Source organism: Sturnira hondurensis, unplaced genomic scaffold (assembly GCF_014824575.4).
Source record: "Sturnira hondurensis isolate 20B ecotype Veracruz unplaced genomic scaffold, ASM1482457v3 Scaffold0003874, whole genome shotgun sequence".
NCBI classification, from domain to species: Eukaryota; Metazoa; Chordata; class Mammalia; order Chiroptera; family Phyllostomidae; genus Sturnira; species Sturnira hondurensis.
The window spans coordinates 3,057,643-3,076,903 of NW_028076505.1; the positions used below are offsets into that span (position 1 = coordinate 3,057,643).

General features: G+C 52.0%; 1 protein-coding gene across 2 annotated transcripts in view; it reads left to right on the plus strand.

Moving 5' to 3' along the window:
* Positions 1–19,261, plus strand: part of PDE9A (phosphodiesterase 9A) — a 91,793-nt gene that overhangs the window by 47,550 nt on the left and 24,982 nt on the right. For both annotated transcript variants that reach the window (XM_037043037.1, XM_037043038.1), the window contains exons 5-7: positions 10,072–10,126; positions 11,011–11,081; positions 17,961–18,045. In XM_037043037.1, coding sequence (XP_036898932.1) covers positions 10,072–10,126; positions 11,011–11,081; positions 17,961–18,045 — 211 coding nt within the window. The remainder of the gene's footprint in view (positions 1–10,071; positions 10,127–11,010; positions 11,082–17,960; positions 18,046–19,261) is intronic.

Below are 19,261 nucleotides of genomic sequence, written 5' to 3' on the forward strand. Positions count from 1 at the left end.
GGGGTGGGGCTGGCTCAGTGAGGGCAGAAGGCCTCTCCTCAGGGTAAGTGTGACACTGCCCCACCTTTGTAGCCCTACATGGGAACATGACTTGACAGTGTTGACTTGGCCTTGACTCTAGATCTGGCAGCTGCTTTGGGTTATTAGGGGAATTAAATGATCAGTGTGTGCAAACTACTTAGGACAGAGCCTGGGACATCCTAAGGGCCCAGTCAAGGTGGTTATGGTCTGCGCAGTCTGTAAAACAATAAAGGAAAATTGCATAGCCAGCTGTCCCAGAGGCCACTCCCCTTCCAGGCATTTTTCTGCTTGCAAACTAAGCCTGAGGAGAAGTGGGGGACGGGGACAGGGGAGGAGCAGAAGGAGGGCGCAGGGAGAATCATACCTAACCGTCTGGAGTCGGACTCCAGCTGTGCAGAGTGGGAAGGTCCCCTCTCCAAAGTGAAAGGGGCAAGCTCCACCTGATCCCTCCCCTGAGGAGCAGCCCAGACAGGAGCAAAACACCCCCCAGAATTTCAGATGTACTCAGCAGGGCCCTTCGATCCGTTGAGTCAGAATGGCTGACAGCATCTAGTCAGAGTCACACCACAAGTCATCTGGGACGTCAGTCCCTTTGGCTGCTTGTAAACAGAAGTGATTGCCAAGAGGGACAGACCATGGAAAGGGCTCCTGTGCCTTTAAGAAGCAAGACGAGGTCACTGTTAACCACGTAACTTTATTGTGCTCCTGGGGTTATAAAGGGAACGTCCTCACTCTGCATGTCTGTTTATGACGTTCATAAACAGTGAATTGCCCATGGCCCCTGGGCCAGGACATCCTCTACCAGCTTGAGGGTCTGGGAGAACAAGAATGGAACAGGTGAGTGTGCCCCTCTTTCTTCCCTGGAAGAGGACAGTGACACCCCAAGAAGGAGTCGAGAGGGGCAAATAGGGAGTCCCCCTCCTGGCCTTTCCTAAGCAGAGCCTTGGAAAGAACAGAAATAAAGGCACTCCCCAATCGGGGCCTCAGGGGCATCTGTCTTTTTGGGGCCAAGCAGTGAGGGTTTTCCGTCGTGCAAAGACATGTGTGGTTTTCAGCTCTTTGGGAGGGCACCTGCCCCATAGGTACTTCCTGGAGGATGCTCAGCAGCTCCCTCCATGGCCTCAGGTGAGACTGATAAGGTGAACCGTGGTTCATGGCATCATATTAACAGCATCAAAACACAACCCTGTTGTGGGCCACAAGTGCCTGCATATTGAGAGAGATGGGGACCAAAGGCGAACTCCCAGGCACCTCGCACATGCTCACAGCTGGTGTTCATCGCGCCATCGGGGGGTCAAAGCGTGGGGTTCAGGAGCCTGTGCCGACACCTGTGCATCTTCCCTCAGTGCCGGGTCGGAGGCCCATGGATTACTAGGGCCTGGTCTGTGTTGGTTTGCTCAGGGGGAGAGAGGTGGGCACCCCAACCAACTCAGGACGAGAGAATGGCGGTGGTTATTCTGTTCGGCACAGGTGGAAGCGATAAGCCAGGGAGCAGCCTGGCTAACTGGATTAGTGCATCATGTTCACCCGATCTTTGGAGCAAGAGTTATAGGATGTGCTGGCCTGTGGATCAGTCAGAGCAGATTTTCATGTCATTCTGTGCTGGGGAGCCCCAGAGTCTCCAAAACAAGTAAACAATTCCTGGAAGGGGTGGGAGTGGCAGAGGCGGGTTCCTTGAACTGTCCACAGCAGCCCAAGGTGGAATCCGGGCCCCAGCCTCCGGGCATCAGGAAGTGCAGGACTCTGGTGGACTCTGCCCTGGGCACTCGTGAGAGCAGCTCGGTAAACACCACGGGGAGGGGCCCGTCCTCCCAGCCCACACGCTCTGTCCCGTCCACGAACCCCTAGAGGCAACTCCGAAGCCATCTCCAGGGGTTAGGTGGTTCTGTTCCAGTGGTCAGGTCCTGAGGCCACCAAGTGCAGAGTCACGGCCTGAGGCTGGGCTGATTGGGAAGCCTCCGGAAAACCTGGCGCAGCCTCCACCAGCATCCGAGACTGCCCGGAATCCATTGGACTCCTCCCTAGTGTGGGAGCCACCTGCCAGCCCCAGCATTTGCCCAGCGGTGCCCGTCACCTGAGAGGCCAGCCAGCCAATCTAACCTAAGCACTCCAGACTTGGCCAGCCCAGCTGTGACCAGGAGACCAGCAGCCCAGACTTGCAGAGGCTGACGACGACCCCACCGAAACCTCTGTCATTTGGTGGTCCGAGTCATTGGTGCCTAGGCGTCCATCACAGGGAGCTGGCAGCAGTGCCCTTGAAGTCGCAGTATGCCCAGACTCAGGGACCCTTCTAGACAATCTACCAGCTGTTCTCGACGGGCAGTTTCCTCTGGGGAACATGTGAGTGGCCCGTGAACACCAGCTGGCCCTCACTCGGCCTCCATCTGCACCAACCACCTGTCTCTCGGAATCTTGCGTCCATTCTCCAAATTTCCTTTAAAAAATCCAAGTCCACAGGGACCCCACATACCCAGTCATGTCCAGCCCTGAATTGCCACCACCCCTGGCTATTGCTGGATATTCATGAGGCTATTAAATTCTCACCCCAGTCAGGTAGCTCCGTTGGTTACAGCATCGTCGTACACCAAAGTTGTGGGTTTGATCCCAGGTCGGGGCACACTCAAAAATCAACCAGTGAATATGCAAATAAGCAGAACAACAAATCAATGTATCTCTTGCTCTCTCTCTGTCTCCCTCCATTCTCTCAAAAAAAAAACCCAATAAACTAAAGACAAAAAAGGAAATCCTTAAAACAAAATTACTTGACTATGCATTAATTTAAAAATGTCGTATATGCCATGCAGCCAGCATAGGAGAGAGCAGGTGGGAGGGCGTGCGTAATGTCAGTTTTTTCTTTTTTTATTTTAAGATTTTATTCATTTATTTTTAGAGAGAGAGGGGAAGAGAGGAAGACAGAGAAGGGGAGAAACACCCATGTGAGAGAGAAACATGGATCGGTTGCCTCTCGAATGTGCCCTAACCAGGAAAGGAACCTGCCACCCTTGCAGGTGCCCTGCCCGGGAATCGAACCAGCAACCCTTCACTTTTCCAGAACAATGCCCAACCAACTGAGCCACACCAGTCAGGGCCAATTTTTTCGGCTAGGGTGTGGTTTGGCCGCAGTGGTTGGGAATGACTGACCTTTGCGATTGAAAACTGCTCCTGCCCCTAAATCTAGGGGTTTAGAGCTCTTGGGGGGGATTCCAAAGGTGCCAAGGAACTGAAGGGCACATTCCAGACATCACAGACAGGGTGCTGTCACTTCTGAACCTGGAGGTGGTGCCCCCAGACTCAGCCTGTCACCCCCAGGAACTAGGAACTCTCTAGGGAAGGCACTGGAGGCAAGAAAGGACCGCTGGTGACCCGTAGTGATAGAACACCACCTGTGGCTACCAGTGACACTTAGTGATGTGATGAGAACAACAATGACAGCGAGAGCCGATACAAACGGCACTCGTGGTGGGCCTTGCCCAGAGTGCTTGACACATGTGACGTCACTTTGTGTTTAAGGGCTGGAATCCACTGGGAGGAAACAGCAGCCACCGCAGGAATCGCCGGGAGTCGGGTGGGAGTAGAGGCCTCCCCTTCCGGACCGAGGTTCTGTGTGTGGGTGTGTGTGCATGGGGTTGGCCTTTGTGCACAGAAGCATTTCTGCTCCTTTCCCCGGCTGTGCAGATTGTTCACTGTCTAAAGGCAAGGCCTCACACACACAGAGTCAGTGTGAGCAACACGACCTTGGCCATGGTGCCCAGACTGTCCTGGCTAGAAGCCCAGCCCTGCACCTGGGCCCTCTCTGAAAACAGATGATAGGTAGGCCTTGCGGGGCATGCGGGCTGAGATGTAGGTGTTCCATGGACCAGAATGTGAGTGACTGTCTGCCCCTCGGCCCAGGCCACCAGGCGGAGAGAAAGTGTGAGATGAAGAGATGAAAGCATTATTACGGCATGGGCTGGAAGTCACATCCAGGCATTAAAATGCTATAATGTTCAAAGGGCATTATAAAGTCCACCTCCAAAGTCCAAAAGAAAATACCTCCTTAACTTTTTTCCTCTATTTTCTCTATAAAATGTTTTATNATGTGAGTGACTGTCTGCCCCTCGGCCCAGGCCACCAGGCGGAGAGAAAGTGTGAGATGAAGAGATGAAAGCATTATTACGGCATGGGCTGGAAGTCACATCCAGGCATTAAAATGCTATAATGCTCAAAGGGCATTATAAAGTCCACCTCCAAAGTCCAAAAGAAAATACCTCCTTAACTTTTTTCCTCTATTTTCTCTATAAAATGTTTTATTAAACTTTTTTATTCTAAAATAGTTAAAAATTCACACACAGCTGTAAGAAAAACTATAGGCGGAGCCCAAGTCGCCTTTACCCATTTTCCCGCAATGGCAACACCTTTCCAGGCTGCCATGAGGTGTCACGATCGGGCCGTGGCTGCTGATACAGGCCAGATACAGGACGTTCCATCTCCTCACTCTGTTCTCTTACAGATACACCCACAACCCTTCCCCACCAGCTCCTTATCGCCTATAAACCCCCTGTTTGTTCTCAGTTTCTATAATTCTGTTATTTCAAGAGTGTTCTTTAAATACAGTCATTCAGTAGGCGACTTTGTGATTGGCTTTCGTCATTCAGCATCGTCCTCTGGAAATTGGTCCAGGTTGTCGTGGGGCCAGATAGGCCCATCCTGGCTGGTGCCGAGTTGTGTTCCAGGATGTACTGCAGCTTGTTGACCTGGTCACCCCCTGAAGGGTGTCTGGGTCGTCCCACCTTGGGACTGTGACCCATAAAGCTGTTTGGAACATCACCCCATACAGGTCTCTGTGTGAATATGAATTTTCATTTCTCTGCTCCAGGGGGCAGTTGCTAAGTCATACGGTACTTGGATCTGTAGAATCTTTAAGAAGCTGCCAGACCGTTTCCCAGAGGGGCTGCGCCGTTTTACACTCCTACCGGCCATGTGTGTGACTGGTTCCCCACGCCTCTACCAGCATTTGGGGTTGTCGCTCTTTTTTGTGTCAGCTTTTTTTGGTCAATGTGCGGTGAATCTCTCTGTGGCTTTAGTGTGCGTTTCCTGGTGGTTACAGACCCTCACGTCTTCTCCTGTCCTTCCTCCCGTCCGTGTGCACGCGCTCTGCAGTCAAACGTCTCCCTGTATGTCCTGCCCAAGTTCTGGTTGGCTTTTACTCTGGAGTTTGGACAGTATTCCGAATTCCGTATCCAACTCTTTGTCAGACGTGTGGTTTGCCAGTGTTTTCTCCATGACTGGAGCTTGTTTCTTCATCCTCTGAACACGATCTTATTCAGAACAAGTTTTCGTGGTGAAGAAGTCCAGTTTATCGATTTTTCTTTTTGTGATTTGTGGTTTTGGTGTCAAGTAAGCATTCCCTGCCTAGTTCAAGATCCTGAAGATTTTCTCCTATTTTTTCTAAAAGTGTTACAGCACAGGTGGCAAACACAAGGCCCACAGGCCGAATCCAGCCCTCCACCTTGTTTTATCCACCCAGCACCTTGTTTCTACCCCGCCAGCGGTGCCGAGCTCTCACTTAACTGGGAAGGATAGTGAAGTTTACACAGTCCCACAGTTACATTTGGCCCTTTGAAGGCAACAACGAGGCTGATGTGGCCCCTGGTGAAGATGCATTTGACACCCCTATGGTATCATTTTATATCTTACATCTGTGGTCCACTTTGCATTAATTATTATGTGAACTCTGAGGTTTAGGTCGGGCTCATTTTCCTGCCTGTGGGTGTTCAGCGGCCTTGGCACCACTGTTGAAAAGACCTCTCCCTCCATCGAACTGCGTTTGCGCACTGGCCGAAAACCAGCAGTGCGTGTTCGTGTGGGTGCCATTCTGGGACCGTGGGCCTCTGTGTCTGGCCCTCAGAATCTTCCAGCCACACAAAGTCTGACTGTTGTCGCTGTATAATAGGTTTTCAAATTAGATCAGCGATGCCTCCTGTTTTACCTTCTTTTTCAAAATTGTTTCAGCTATTCTAGTTCCCTTCTATTTCCATACAAATGTTAGAAAATCTTGTCTGTCTCTACAAAGAAAACCTGCTGGGGTTTTGGTAGGACTTGCGATAAACCTGTCTGTCATTTGGGGAGAATCGGCTCCTTTACTGTGTGGAAGCCTCACTGATTCATCTCCTAATTACTTCCGTGGGGTCTTGTGGTTTTCAGCATACCTCTTCTGCATATGCTTTGTTCTAGTTGCACCTAAGAGGTTTTTTTTTAAGATTTTATTTATTTATTTTTAGAGAGAGGGGAAAGGAGGGAGAAAAAGAGGGAGAGAAACATGGATTTGGGAAAGATTCAGCAATCAGTTGCCTCTCACACCCCCCAGCGGGGGACCTGGCCTACAACCCAAGCACATGCCCTGACTGGGAATTGAATCCACGACCTTTTGATTCTCAGGCCAGTGCTCAATCCACTGAGCCACACCAGCCAGGGCACACCTCAGTTTTTAAGTGTTTGGAAATGCTACTGTGATTTAGTTTCAGTGTCTGTATGATCATTGCTCATATGTGTAAATACATATGTTTATCCAGTTACATATGTTTATCTCATATCCTGTGACCCGCTGAACTCAATTATTCGTCCTAAGAGGGTTTGTTTGTTTTCTTTTTTCTTTCTTCTTTTTTTTTTTTTTTGTAGAGCCCTGGGAATTTTCTATGTAGACAATTAGGTCACTAGCAAAAAGGGAGTTTTATTTCTTCCCATCAGCTCCCACGCCTTCCACTTCCTTTTGTTGCCCGCGGCGCTGGCTGGCACCGCCAGTACCGCACTGAGCGAGAGCAGTGAGAGCAGACACCCCGCGCAGGCGCAGTCTCGATCTCAGGTGACAGCGCTCCCTCATTCACCGGCCAGGACGACGTTCACAGTGGGCTTTTTGTAGATTCTTGATCAACTTGAAGAGGTTCCCCTCTCTTCCTGTTTTTCTGAGGGTTTTGTCATGAACAGGCGTTGAATTTCATCAAGTGCTTCTTATGAATTAACTCATATGACCATATGAGTTTTTTCTTCTTTAGCCTGTAAATATGGTAGATTACTTGGACTGATTTGGAAATATTGAACCAGCCTTGCATCCCCGAAATAAACCCCACTTGATCTCAATACATAATTATTTTTACATATTGCTGAACTCCATTGGCTAATATTTTTAAAGACTTTTACATAGGTTTTCATGAGGGATATTGGTCGGTAATTACCTTTTTTTAATTGTCTTTGACTGGATTTGGTATCAAATTAATCCTTGCTTTGTAAAATGAATCAGGAAGTGTTCCCTCATGCTCTGTTTTCTGGAAGAAATTGTTTAGATTTGTGTTAATCCTTCCTCAAATGTTTGGTGGAATTCTCTAGTGAAACCACCTTCCCCTGGAAATGTCACTGGGGGAGTTGTTAAATGTGAGATTTAACTTCCTTAATAGTTACGGGCTATTCAGATTGCCTGTGTCATATCGGAAGAGTGGGATGGTTCGCCCTTTTCCAGGAGGCGGCCCACCTTTATCAGCGAGGTCCAGTTTCTGTGTACGAAGTTGTTCGGAGTGTCCGCTTTGCCCTCGCTATCTACAGGGTCTGTAGTGGTGCTTGCTCCCTTTTTCGTTCCGGTGCTGCTGGTCTGTGTCTTCTCTCTGTGTTTCTCTGTCAGCCTTCCTAGAAGTTTGCCAATTCATTGATGTTTTAAATCATCAGCTCTTCCTTTCATTGCTTTTCCACGTTGTTTTTCTGTTTCCCATTTCATTGATTTCTGCTCTTTCTTGTTTCCTTCCTTCCTTCCTTCCTTCCTTCCTTCCTTCTGCAGCTGTTGGGGGTTTATTTTGCTCTTCTTCAGGTTTCTTAGATCACTGGGTGGAGACTTTTCTTCTCTTAATGGAAGCGTTTGGTGCTGTAAATGACCCTCTCAGCATTGCGCTGTCTGTGTCTCACGGCTGAATTTCGACGTGCTGCATTTTCATCTTCGTTTGGTTTGATGCCTTTCTACATTTTCCCAGAGGAAGGCTTCCCCTTGGACCCATGGACCACTCAGATGTGTGCTGTTTAGTTTCCCGGTGCTTGGCGGTTTTCCTGCTGTGTTTCTATTGCTGGTTTCTAGTTTAACTCTCTTATGGCCAGAGAATGTACGCTACGTGGCTTCAATTCTTTATGGTCTAGGGCGTGCTCTGTCTTGGTACATGCTTTGTAGGCGTCTGGAAAAAAACGCCTGTTTCACTGTTGTTAGGTGGAGCAGTCTATAAATGTCGATTGTTTCATGGCCTTCTAAATTTACCCTCACGACTCCGAGATTATTGACTCTTGGAGGTTATGGATGTGTTACTTTTGCCAAAGATTTCGGAACAAGCGATCTGAAGTCCGGCTGATTCACCAAGGAAGTAGGTCAAGCCTCTCCCTGGTATTTCTTGCCAGTGGGGTTACCTCTTTTTGTCCCCAGCGGGCGTGGGCCGCTCAAAAGCCCAGGGCGGCCTTGGGTCAGCGGCAGCTCAGCGCACGGCTCAGAGCAAGTGTCCCTGACCGTTTTACTCTTCTCCTGGCAAGGGATGTAACAAAAGGATGTTTTCCTTTCACTCCCTCAAGTCATGGAATTGCTTCAGTCAGAGGGGGCCTTGAGTCACCTGGTCTACCCTTCTGTTTGGGATGAGTTCTCAGGAGTTAAATTTAGGTGGATTAATTTTCTAATTTTTTAAAATGAAATTAACATATGTTTATTTTTTTAAGATTTCACTTATTTTTTGGAGAGAGGGAAAGAGAGGGAGAAAGAGAAGGAAAGAAACATCAATCAGTTGCCTTTCCCATGCCCCTGACCGGGACCTGGCCCACAACCCAAGCATGTGCCCTGACCAGGAATTGAACCAGCAATCTTTCAGTTCGCAGGCCAACCTACTGAGCCACACTATACAAATGTGTAGGATACAGAGAAGCAAAAAGAAGAAAATAAAATGTGCATATAATCTTACAGCCAAAAAATATCTACCGTTATTTTTGGGGAGTATATCCTTCAAATGTCTAAAAAAGGGGATTGCACTCTTTTTCTATTTTTGCTTTGACAATAGACATGACCATTTCCCAAGATATTTCTGAGCGCAGAGCGTGATTGCACAGTACAGACACGCCGTCATGTATTCAGTGCCATTGGGACGACATGGGGGTGTTAGTTTTCATTGCGTGAAAAGACGCTGACAGGTATTTCTGTGCACGTGCCGTGTTGGTTCCTAGAAATGGAGACACTAGGTCAGGGAACAGTGGCAGCCTTCAAGCCCTGTTGCCCGATTGAAATATCGGGATTTCGTGTGTGTTTGGGCAGGTTTCTTTCGGTTTGGGCGAAGGGTTAGGCAGAGCGTCAGCACAGGTCCCACGAAAGCGGGACCCAGCCTCATTCATGCAGGCTCTCAGTGTGCTCGGGCCCGAACTGATGGCCAGCTGGGGCCAGGAAGCGATCGCTGCCTTCCCAGGAGCGCAGACCTGCTGGAGAAGACAGGTCCGGGAGCATCCACACCTTCCTGTGAGGTATCTGGCTTTGGGCCAGGCAGGAAACAGGAAACCAGGCAGGGTATGCTCAGCCTGGGACCTCACCCTCGTAAAACCAGTCACCCAGCCCGGTTTTTGCGTGCCAGGCAACAAAGGGGCAGACTTTCGACTGCTTCTGCGCTCTGAACCGCCATGAGAACACCATGTTTTGCACTTGAAATATGCCTTGAACTCTCTTTGTCATAGCAATTGCCCTCATAAAATGCACCAGGTCACTACAGGAAAACGTCCTCCATTTACAGCCCCGACCTGCCTGCGTTTTATAGCTGGTGCTGACAGGCCTGGCCACTCTGCTGAGAGGCCTTGGAAAGACAGGTGGGCAGCCTGGAACCCTCCAGGGGGGAAAGAGCATCTGGAGGGGGGCGGAGAGGGCCGGGTGCTGCCAGGGGGCCTGGGCCCCAGTGCAGGTAAGGCGGGCCGCTCCTCCCCGCGCCGTTGGTGCCATGGGCCCACAGCGAGGCAGCGGGCTGCACTGGTCCTTGGACCCTGTCCTTTTTCCATCTGTCTTTCTCTTTTGGTCTGTAGAAAAAGAAGAGTTAATCCAGAGTGTGCTGACGCAGGTCGCAGAGCAATTCTCCAGGTATTGACTCTTCATGAAATCACATCCTCTCCGGAGGTGGACGCTTGTTCTTTTCTGTAGCAGCGGTGGCCTCTCCTCCAAGGCCCTCTCGGCCGGCAGACGCTTACCTGGAGGAACTGCCTTCCTAACCCAACCCTTCTGTGACTTCTGTCACTAAGCCACTTTGGTGGGGTCCAGCAAACACTTGCCTCTTATCACAGGCTGTGTGAGGTGGGCGCTTGGAATGAGAGCTCGTATTGCCGAGAATTTTCTCACCTGGCTCTTCTGAGACTCAGAGTTCAGTCCACAGGAATCGCCACAGGCTTTCTCACAGAGATCCTGTGCAGACATGGGTCCCTTTCATTCTGGGTCACCCCCACCCCCCAGAGCTGGGGTCAGTACTTGCTGTTTCCCAGATATTTCACAGGATGCCTCACTGCCTGCCCCAGGGGAATTCAGATGGGGAGGGGGCCTATAGGTGGGGCTTTCTTAAAGCCTCAGAATTCTTTAACAGAATGGATTGGAGCCTGGAGAGGGTGCACCAGGTCCCCTGAGGTGGTCTGTGCCCAGGGGCAGGGCTGTCCCAGCTGAGAACGCCCCCTCATTCCTAAGCTGGGGAAGAAAACAATCCCCACCACCACCACCCCGCACTATCAGGGTACTATTGTGTACCCGGGGGGAAATACACCCTCCAGACACTCTGAGGGTATCTGTCTCTCCTCCCTTCCACCTCCAGACAGTGCAAGTTCCTTAAAGCAACCCCTAGCATCTTTGCACCTGCGCCTCGCCTGCCCACCTGCACACCTCCTCCCTGGCGCTGGCTGATTCAACAGCTGTTTGCCGAGTCCCTTTCAACTTTGAGGATCTTATTATGGCGTACATCTTGTCTTCTTTTTCATTCCCAGAGCGTTTAAAATCAACGAACTCAAAGCAGAAGTTGCAAACCACTTGGCCGTGCTAGAGAAGCGCGTAGAACGTGAGTGGAGCTTGTTTCCTTTTTGCTTCCGTGTCTTTGAACCTCTGTTTAAATTAACCTCATAAACCGGTGGTGGGAGGCAGAGGGAAGTGTGAGGTCTTTTCTTTGTGAAGTGCCTAAAAATGAATGTTAGCAGTGGCTAGACCCGCGCCTAATCCAAGCTTTCGAAAAGTAGCGAGTACACGGTCACAAGTTACATTAAGGGCTTAGGAAACAAGCCCTCCTAGCTCACACCCTTCGCAGCAGCATGGGTGGACCTGGAGAGCATTATGCTAAGTGAAATAAGCCAGGCAACAAGGGACAAATACCGCATAATCTCACCTTTAACTGGAATATAATCAACAACAAAAAAGCAAACAAAATATAACCAGAGACATTGAAATTAAGGACAATCTAACAATAGCCAGAGGGGAGGGAGGAGGGGACAGTGGGGAGAAGGGTTTTCAAGAACTACTATGGAGGACACATGGACAAAACCGAGGGGGAGGGTGGAGGCAAGGGAGGGAGGTGGATTTGGAGAGTATTAGGAGAAAACACAGACGACTGTAATTGAACAGCAATAAAATAATTTTTAAAAAAAGAAAGAAAGTGCTCCTTCTGGGCAGAAGAGAACAGAAGGAAAACAGGAAGCCCTGGTTTAGACCTCCGGACAGGAGCTCCTGCTGGACACCTTGTGTGTCCCTTCTTCCATAAGTGAGGAAACGCTGACCTGCGTGCTGCAGTTTTGGGGGGATGTGTCTACTATCATCACCTCTCGCTTCCCCGTCAACAGGAAGGAGAGCAGACAACCTGCTAGAGAGCAGACAGTCGATTCGAGTCTTGGTTCAGTGACCAAAAGCTAAAATTCTGGGAGGAACACAGCTTCAAGTCACACATCCTTTATGTCCTTGTCCACAAATAAGAAGCTGTGCTCCAAGCCTGTGTGCCTCACGGCTCCCCGTCCCACTCCCAACGTGGCGGGGAGGGCGCTCATTGTCTCTGTCAGGGCAAAGGGTAGCAGTTCAAAGCACCATATCTGTTACGTTCAGGGATGACTAAACAGAATCCAGACTCGAGGCCATCGGGGCTGTGGTGGTTCCAACCACTACCCAGCTGATTCACATCCTGAGGACTTGTCTAATGTCACCTTTCATTATCTCGTATGAATTGCTCGGGTTTATGGGTCATGAGAAAAGCAATTCCCCTAAGTAACTTGAAACGTGATTCATGCAGTCATACTTTTCAAAGGGCATTGACATTTTTTAAGCCCTCTTCGCCATTCCGACTTCAAAACAGTTTCCTTTTCCCCGCTGAGATGGAGAAGCCACAAAGAGATCGGCGCTTTGCTCAAGTCCACCCAGCAACTCAGAAAAGTGAATGAACATGGGACCTGCTGCTCTCGCTGCCCGCTGCCTGCCTTCCATGACAGGTCAGCATCCTCCGCTTCTGGCTGCGTCCCCTGCAAGGAGGCCTGAGAACATAGGCTGCACACCACTGGGCTTGCAGCCACGGCCAGAGACAACGGTTGTCACTGCGTTGACAGAAAGGGGCCTTTTTCCAAAGGATTCTGGGGAGCTCCCATGGTGACCAGGAGGGTTCAGGAACAGGGCACAGCTTTGCCCCAGGAAAGACGCTGCAAACCCTAGCTTCCCAGACTCCGTGAGGACGCTGAGCTGCTCTGTGTGCACCCCGCCCATGTGGTGCCTGCCGCAGAGCCCGAGCTCTATTCTCATCCACCCTCGGCCCCTCGGCCCCTCGGCCCCTCGGCCCCTCGGCCCCGCGGCCCCGCAGCCACCGCAGCAGACATCGGGCTGCTTCTCCATGGCCTGGCTCCAGATTCCAAGTCTGGACAGTGGGGGACTGCATGGCCACACCCTAGTTGCAAGAGAGGCCATAAAAAGTGCATTAGTGTCCTGTGGCCATCGTGACAAAGTGCCACAAACTGGGAGGCTTAAGACAACAGAAGTGAATTCTCTCACAGCTCTGTAGACCGGAAGTCCAAGATCAAGGCCTCTTCAGGGTCAGTTGGAAACTTCAGTTTCCCTTCTGAAGTCTGAGGGAAAATCTGTTCCGGGCCTCTTCTGGCTGCAGGTGGCTGCCAGCCACCCTTGGGCTGTGGCCAGATCACTCCAAACTGTCTTCACAGGGCCTCTGTCCCCTGCATTTCTGTGTCTCAAGTCCCCTCTGCCTGTCTCTTTTAAGGACACCTGGCTTTGGATTTAAAACCCACCCTAGTCTGAGATGATCTCATCTCGAGAAATCTGCCAAGAACTGTTTTCTAGATAAAGTGCACAGTTCTGGGACTTGGGATATGAGCACATCTTTGGGGGGAGCACACAGTTGAGACCCCCACAGTGAGCATTTGGTGTTTCCGTCTTCTGCAGTGGGAGGCGGGCTCAGCTTCCCACCAAGCCGCACAGAGTGGGGACCTCCAGACCTGGGAAGGGGTTCAGCCAAAGAACACAGAAAATGAGACACATTTGCTGCCGAGCCCCCATCTCCATGTACAGAAGGAAGGTCACTATCAGGCGAGCAAATACCGGGGGCAGTGGCAGGTGTCCCCAGCTCTGCCTCCCTCTCCTGCCCTCTGCCCGTCACGTCTTCCGTTCCCCACACGGAAGCTGGCCCCAAAGCCCACTGTTACATGCAAACGGGCCAGTTGAAGAGGCCAGGAAGGAATTTTCAAAACCCCTAGAGAAAACTATGTTGACCTCAACTTGGGCGGTTTCCAGCGTCTGGCCGTGGGGACGATGATCCAGTCTAGAAGAGTTTTTATTTTGCCTTCAAGCACCATGGGAACTAAGGACCATTAAAGGGCACAGCGTATAGGATCTTCTCCCCTGGCCTGTCGGAGCCCCAGAATTCTCCAGAACTGTTTCATACATCGGCAGGAGGGCATCTGCCCACAGGGCCTTTGGGTAAACCACAGAAATCCAGCAAATTAGCATGAGCACCTGAAGAGGCATCGCCCCTTCTCCTCCACGCTCAGGCTGGCTGTGTAGATAGAAACTGCTGCTGTTTTTACCAATTGTGCCCATTTCCAGTACCAGGGCGCAGGGTGCAGGAATGCCGTGGAGGGAGCTGGCCTCTCCTGGGAGCAGGAAGGGGGCAGGAGCCATCTAGGAATGGTGGGTTAACAGCGGGGGAGGGGGGGGACCCTCCTTGGCCATCCCCCCTCCCCACTCTGGAGCCTCTGCTCTGAGCAGCCCCCACTTGCCCACCTCCTCCTGGCTGCCTACTCATGTGAACACACACAGACACATACACGTCTGTACACCATGGTCGTGTGCACACTCGTGCACGCTCTGTCTGGTGTGTATGAACTCTTTTCTGCTTCTCAGGTTCGGGAAGGCATCCAGCTGGTACCGGCCACCTGTAGGGAACCTGACATTGTTTGGCTTGTTTTAAATGGAATTTCCTGCTTTTTTTTCACCTTCTCAAACATATACTTCTTCTCAATCGAATGTAAATGTCTCCATTTCCTTAATTCACTTTAAAAGCTCTTCTTCCTTTCCATGTGAAATGTTCATCACCTCCCAGGAGTCTGGGATCCTGCTTAGCTTAGAGATATTTTGTAAACATAGGACACCCCAGTGCGCACCTGCTTCCTGGTTGGAGATGAAGCGTCACGGGGGCCCCACTTCCTTCCTTCCTCATTTGCTAGACACTGGCCACTGCTCCGCGTGGTGGGCACAGGGCTGCTGTGTGCCCAGGGCCTGGACCAGAGCCCAACTACAGGGAGTGCTGGCCCCGTGGGTCATGCAAACAGCTCAGGAGACTCAAAGCTTTCCTCCTTGTCACTCAGGAAATGTCCTTCATGTGAATTCTCACCAAAGTCCCTGGAGGAAGTGTTGAGACACGGCTCCTGTGGCCTTAAACAGCTCCAACTAGCTCTGCAGCTGAGGGAGGGCCTTGCCACCCCCAGGCCTCTTCCTCAAGCCCAGCGGGACCCGGGCGGCCGGCAGAGAACAGAGTTGCCACCAGACCTGTTCTGTTGCTCCTGCCCATGAGCGAGGCCTGGTCCCCAAGGCCAGAGTCCCTCTTAGAAAATCATCCTTACAGGTCCCTTCTCTCTATGGCCTGTGGCTTGTCCCCAGAGCCACCTCTAAAGTCCGCAGGAGGACAGCCTGGCGTCCGTCCAGGGGTGCTTCTGGGAGTCAGCCGGCCTGGGCCAGGGCCCAGCTGGAAGGAATAAGCTACAGCCTCCCCTGCTGTGTGAGGCCGGGGAGCCTCTGCTGTCATTTGGGTTTCTGGGCTGTGCCCACCTCTGTTTAAGGTTGGAGATGGACAGGTGGGACAGCATGTGTGACACTGACGTCCAGTTGCAGCCCGAGTCCCGCTGGAGTCTGTGCAGGACTCTGTGGGGGAGGCCCTGCTCCTCAGCTGGGCTTTCTCCCTCCCCTGACGGGGCAGGCAGGGCTGCCGTGGGTCCAGGCGGTGGCCTGTGCAATCAATCTCCTAAACGCAGACCCATATCTGCAAAAGGGCTCGGAGGCAGGAGCTGTGTCTGCTGGTGCCCGGCCTGTGGTGCACTCTGTCACCGTCTGGGCTCACCCACCCCACCCACCGCTCTTCAGTTCCACGACTGGTTGTTTTTCTCTTCCATTGATTAATGCAGGACTTTTGCCATCTAGTTACTCACCATCCATTTCCCTGGCAACCAGGCCCTTCATTAAGGTAATTGCCATGAATGCTGAATCTCTGGGATTCAGGGTAGTGAGATGATATTGTGTGGCCCAAGGGGCTTCATTTTAACACTGCCCCCAGTAACTGGCCAGGGAGTTCGATCTGTGTCCACTGCGGTATGGATACGGTCAAACATCACACACCCACAAACACCGGGAGCTAGGCAGTGGCTGCCGACACACGGAGCACCTCTGATGCATGGATAATGGGGGAAGGCAAGTGAGAAAGCAGAACAAATAGTGCGATCCCAATTTTGTCTTTTTCACATTAAGACAGAATGCATGGGGAGAGGGGATGTTTGGAAGGATGCATGCATATATATATATATAGGTAGGTTGGTTTTTGCCCCATCACAAATAAATGTTCAAATACTCTTCAACATGTCTGTATTTCCTGTTTCCTACAATTATCACACATCATTTTGTATAAAATGGTGTTGGAAACGTAATAAATGTAACCATGGACCTTCCCCGCCAGGGGATGGTCAGCTCCCCCATGGGCCCTACGCTGCAAGCTCCATCTCTTCCCTACGTCTGTCCGCTTCTAGGACCCGAGTCTAAGCCGTGCGCCAGGTCTCTCCTCCCGACCTGCTCACTCTTCGGAATTTTCTGCCCTTGCTGTGTCAGTAGGGCTGAGGTCCGTCTGGCCACCCGTGTTGAATCTGTCATTTGCTGACGTCAGTGTGCCCCCAGCAGACCCACAGACGCAGCTCCACTGTGGCTCTCCCTCTGTGGGGTGATCGCCCTGCAGCGTGGACCAAGGTCTGGGAGTGCCTGGAAGGCCACCCACAGCGTCTTCCTGCCCAAGTGCCAACCGTGAGGGCTGTGTGCTGATGTGCATGTTCTTGGGAGCAGACCCCTGGCTTTCACAGACTTCCTGGCAGGGTCTGCGATGCCAGACAGAGCACAGCACAGAGCGCTGCAAGAGGAAGGGCGTGCACTCGGAGTGAGCGAACAGGAACACACCCAACATCCTTTCCCCAGTGGCAGCGCACCTGGCAGCGGCCACCAAGACAGCCACCCCGCTGTCTTTTAAAGCCCCAGGCTTTGGTCCCCTGACCTGGTAGAGGAGGGACAGTGTCTCAGGCGTGACACAGAAGTCACCAGGACCAGGTTTGAACGTCAGGTCCTCTGGATTCTGGTCACTTTGGGCAGAAAGAAGCAGTGTTTTCACATAGCCTTGCCCGCATTTGGCCCCGACCCTGGGAACGTTTAGAAAACCTGCCCTGGAGGTTGTGTTTCCAGCTGGCTTCCCTGGCTCTGCTGCCCTTGGAGAGTTTCCCCCACATGCGCTCCAGGGCCAAAGCATTTCCTGGGGGCGGGAGGAGCTGCCGAAGTCTCCAGTCGCTTTGTTTTCCTTGGAAATCTCAGCATTTTATTTTTAGCTGTATTCAGATCCACACTTGATGAAAAGGGGAATAGAGCGGCATCGTGGGCCGTGTCTTTTTGCATAAAAATTGAGGTGTGATTACAAAGTAACAAAGCCAATCTTTTCTATTTCTTGTGAACGACTGTAATCTAAAAGCCTTTCCAAAGCTGCCCGCCTCCTGGCAGCATTTCTGGGGCAGAGCGAAGGTCTGGAAATTGAACTTGGGCTTGGAGAACCTAAGCCCCAGTTCATTCTTTGATGAGAACCTGGCTCTTCTGGCACACCTCTGCCTTGGGGCTCCAGGGATGCCCTCCTGCCCAGGTTCCGCACATCCTGGATGTCACCTGTTAATTCCCCACCCACTGTTAACCACCTGCACCCTCTCCCCACCCCCAACTGCTCCAGTCTCAATGAAATGTTTGACCTTGCAGGGAAGGCTTCTTGGTGTTGCCCACAGAGCCTTCCTTGCATTTTGCACCCCCCTCCCAACTTTTCTTTTTGATTAGAGACTTCTCCGTCCCTTGTCCTCAGCTCCGGGGTATGAAGAAAGAAAGCTAGAAATGGGTGGGGATGTTGGGGGGAGTCGAGATGCAGGGAGGAGGGAACTCCATCCCATAGAAACCCAAAGATGAAGGCCACAGCCCACACTTGGCCACGGAACAGGCCCAGGATGTCCAAGCTGAAAGGGGGGGGAGGGGCCTGAACATCAGCAGCCCGGCAGGAGTGGGAGCCCGTGCACTGAGTCAGCTTTCCTGCCAGGGACACAGGCGGGTGGCCCCCACTTACCAGCCTTTCAAGAGCCTCCCCGTGTATCCATGGTAACCCCTTGTTTGTCTTGGTCCCCAGTGGAAGGACTGAAAGTGGTGGAGATTGAGAAATGCAAGAGTGACATTAAAAAGATGAGGGAGGAACTGGCAGCCAGAAGCAACAGGTAAGGTCTGCGCTGGGTGAACCAGCTGAAGGAGGTGGGGGGGCGGGGGATCCGCGGAGATGTGGGGGTGGGGGTGGGGCTCTGGTCTTTGTTTTCCCAGAAGCACAGAAGGCGCTTTGGTGGGGGGAGTGCCCTCTGGAAGCGGCTCTGCTCCTCTGGGAATTTGCTTTCCAATGACAGAGCCTTCTTATTATAAAAGACAGTTCCTGGCCTGAGGCTGGGAGGCTGTTATCAAGGGGAATAATCCTCCAGATCAAAGAGTTAGGATTAACTCTTCCAGATTGAAAGCTGACACCACTTTCAAAGAAAGGGAACAATAAAAAGAAAAGGCTCTCAGTTTACAGGGAACAAGTGTCCTGGTGAAGTCCCACTCCCTGGGCAGCAGGTCAGGGGAGGAAGGTCCCCAGCTGTCCTGGACACAGAAGTCACTGGTGCTGCCAAACAGGAAAGGGGTCCATCACACATGCCCCCAGGGAGCCAGAATTCCTGAAAAAAGACCCCAGGCTTCATCACCCCCCCTCAAAAGTGGGATTTTTGTAGGACCCTCTACCCGAACCGTAGTCACAGCAGGCGTCACGTGTAAGACAGAGGTGCACACTGACTCAGAGGTGATAGTGACGTAACGAGCACACTGGGCACTTCCTGCGTGCAGGCCGGCCGGGGGCGGGGGGGGGGGGGGGGGGGGGGGGGGGGGGGGGTGCTCTGCTCTCGGGGACCAGCCTGCTCTGCTGGATTTCCCATCCAGGAGACCACGTGGTCACAACGTGGCCCCACACCCCCAGAGCTCCACGCCACCAAGAGCTGCGGAGGCTGCCACCGGGCCTCCTCGGGGTTGAGTGGGGACTGGCGAACCCCAGTACAGCCCTGCAAATGCACACAACTGTCTCACAGAGTCACCATACAGTTGGGTGATCTTTCCCTGGTTTAAAGTGTGGAGTACAGTCTGGTTAGTGAGGTGGTGAGGCTGCGCTGAAGGGTCTTCCAGGGGCAGGCGGTGACGGCAGATGGTCACAGTTCCGTCCCATCGGAGTCCAGAGGGGCTGGCCTGCTTTGGGTGGGCTCGGGAGTGACCTGGCAGGCTCAGAGCCTTGTCAGCATGTGTCCTACAGGGACCAGGTCACATTTATGTCACACTTGCTTGGCAGCTTGGATTTCAGGGTGTCTCACTCCATTTGATTTGGGGCAGAGTTTGCAACCACAGAAAACCGCGTGAATA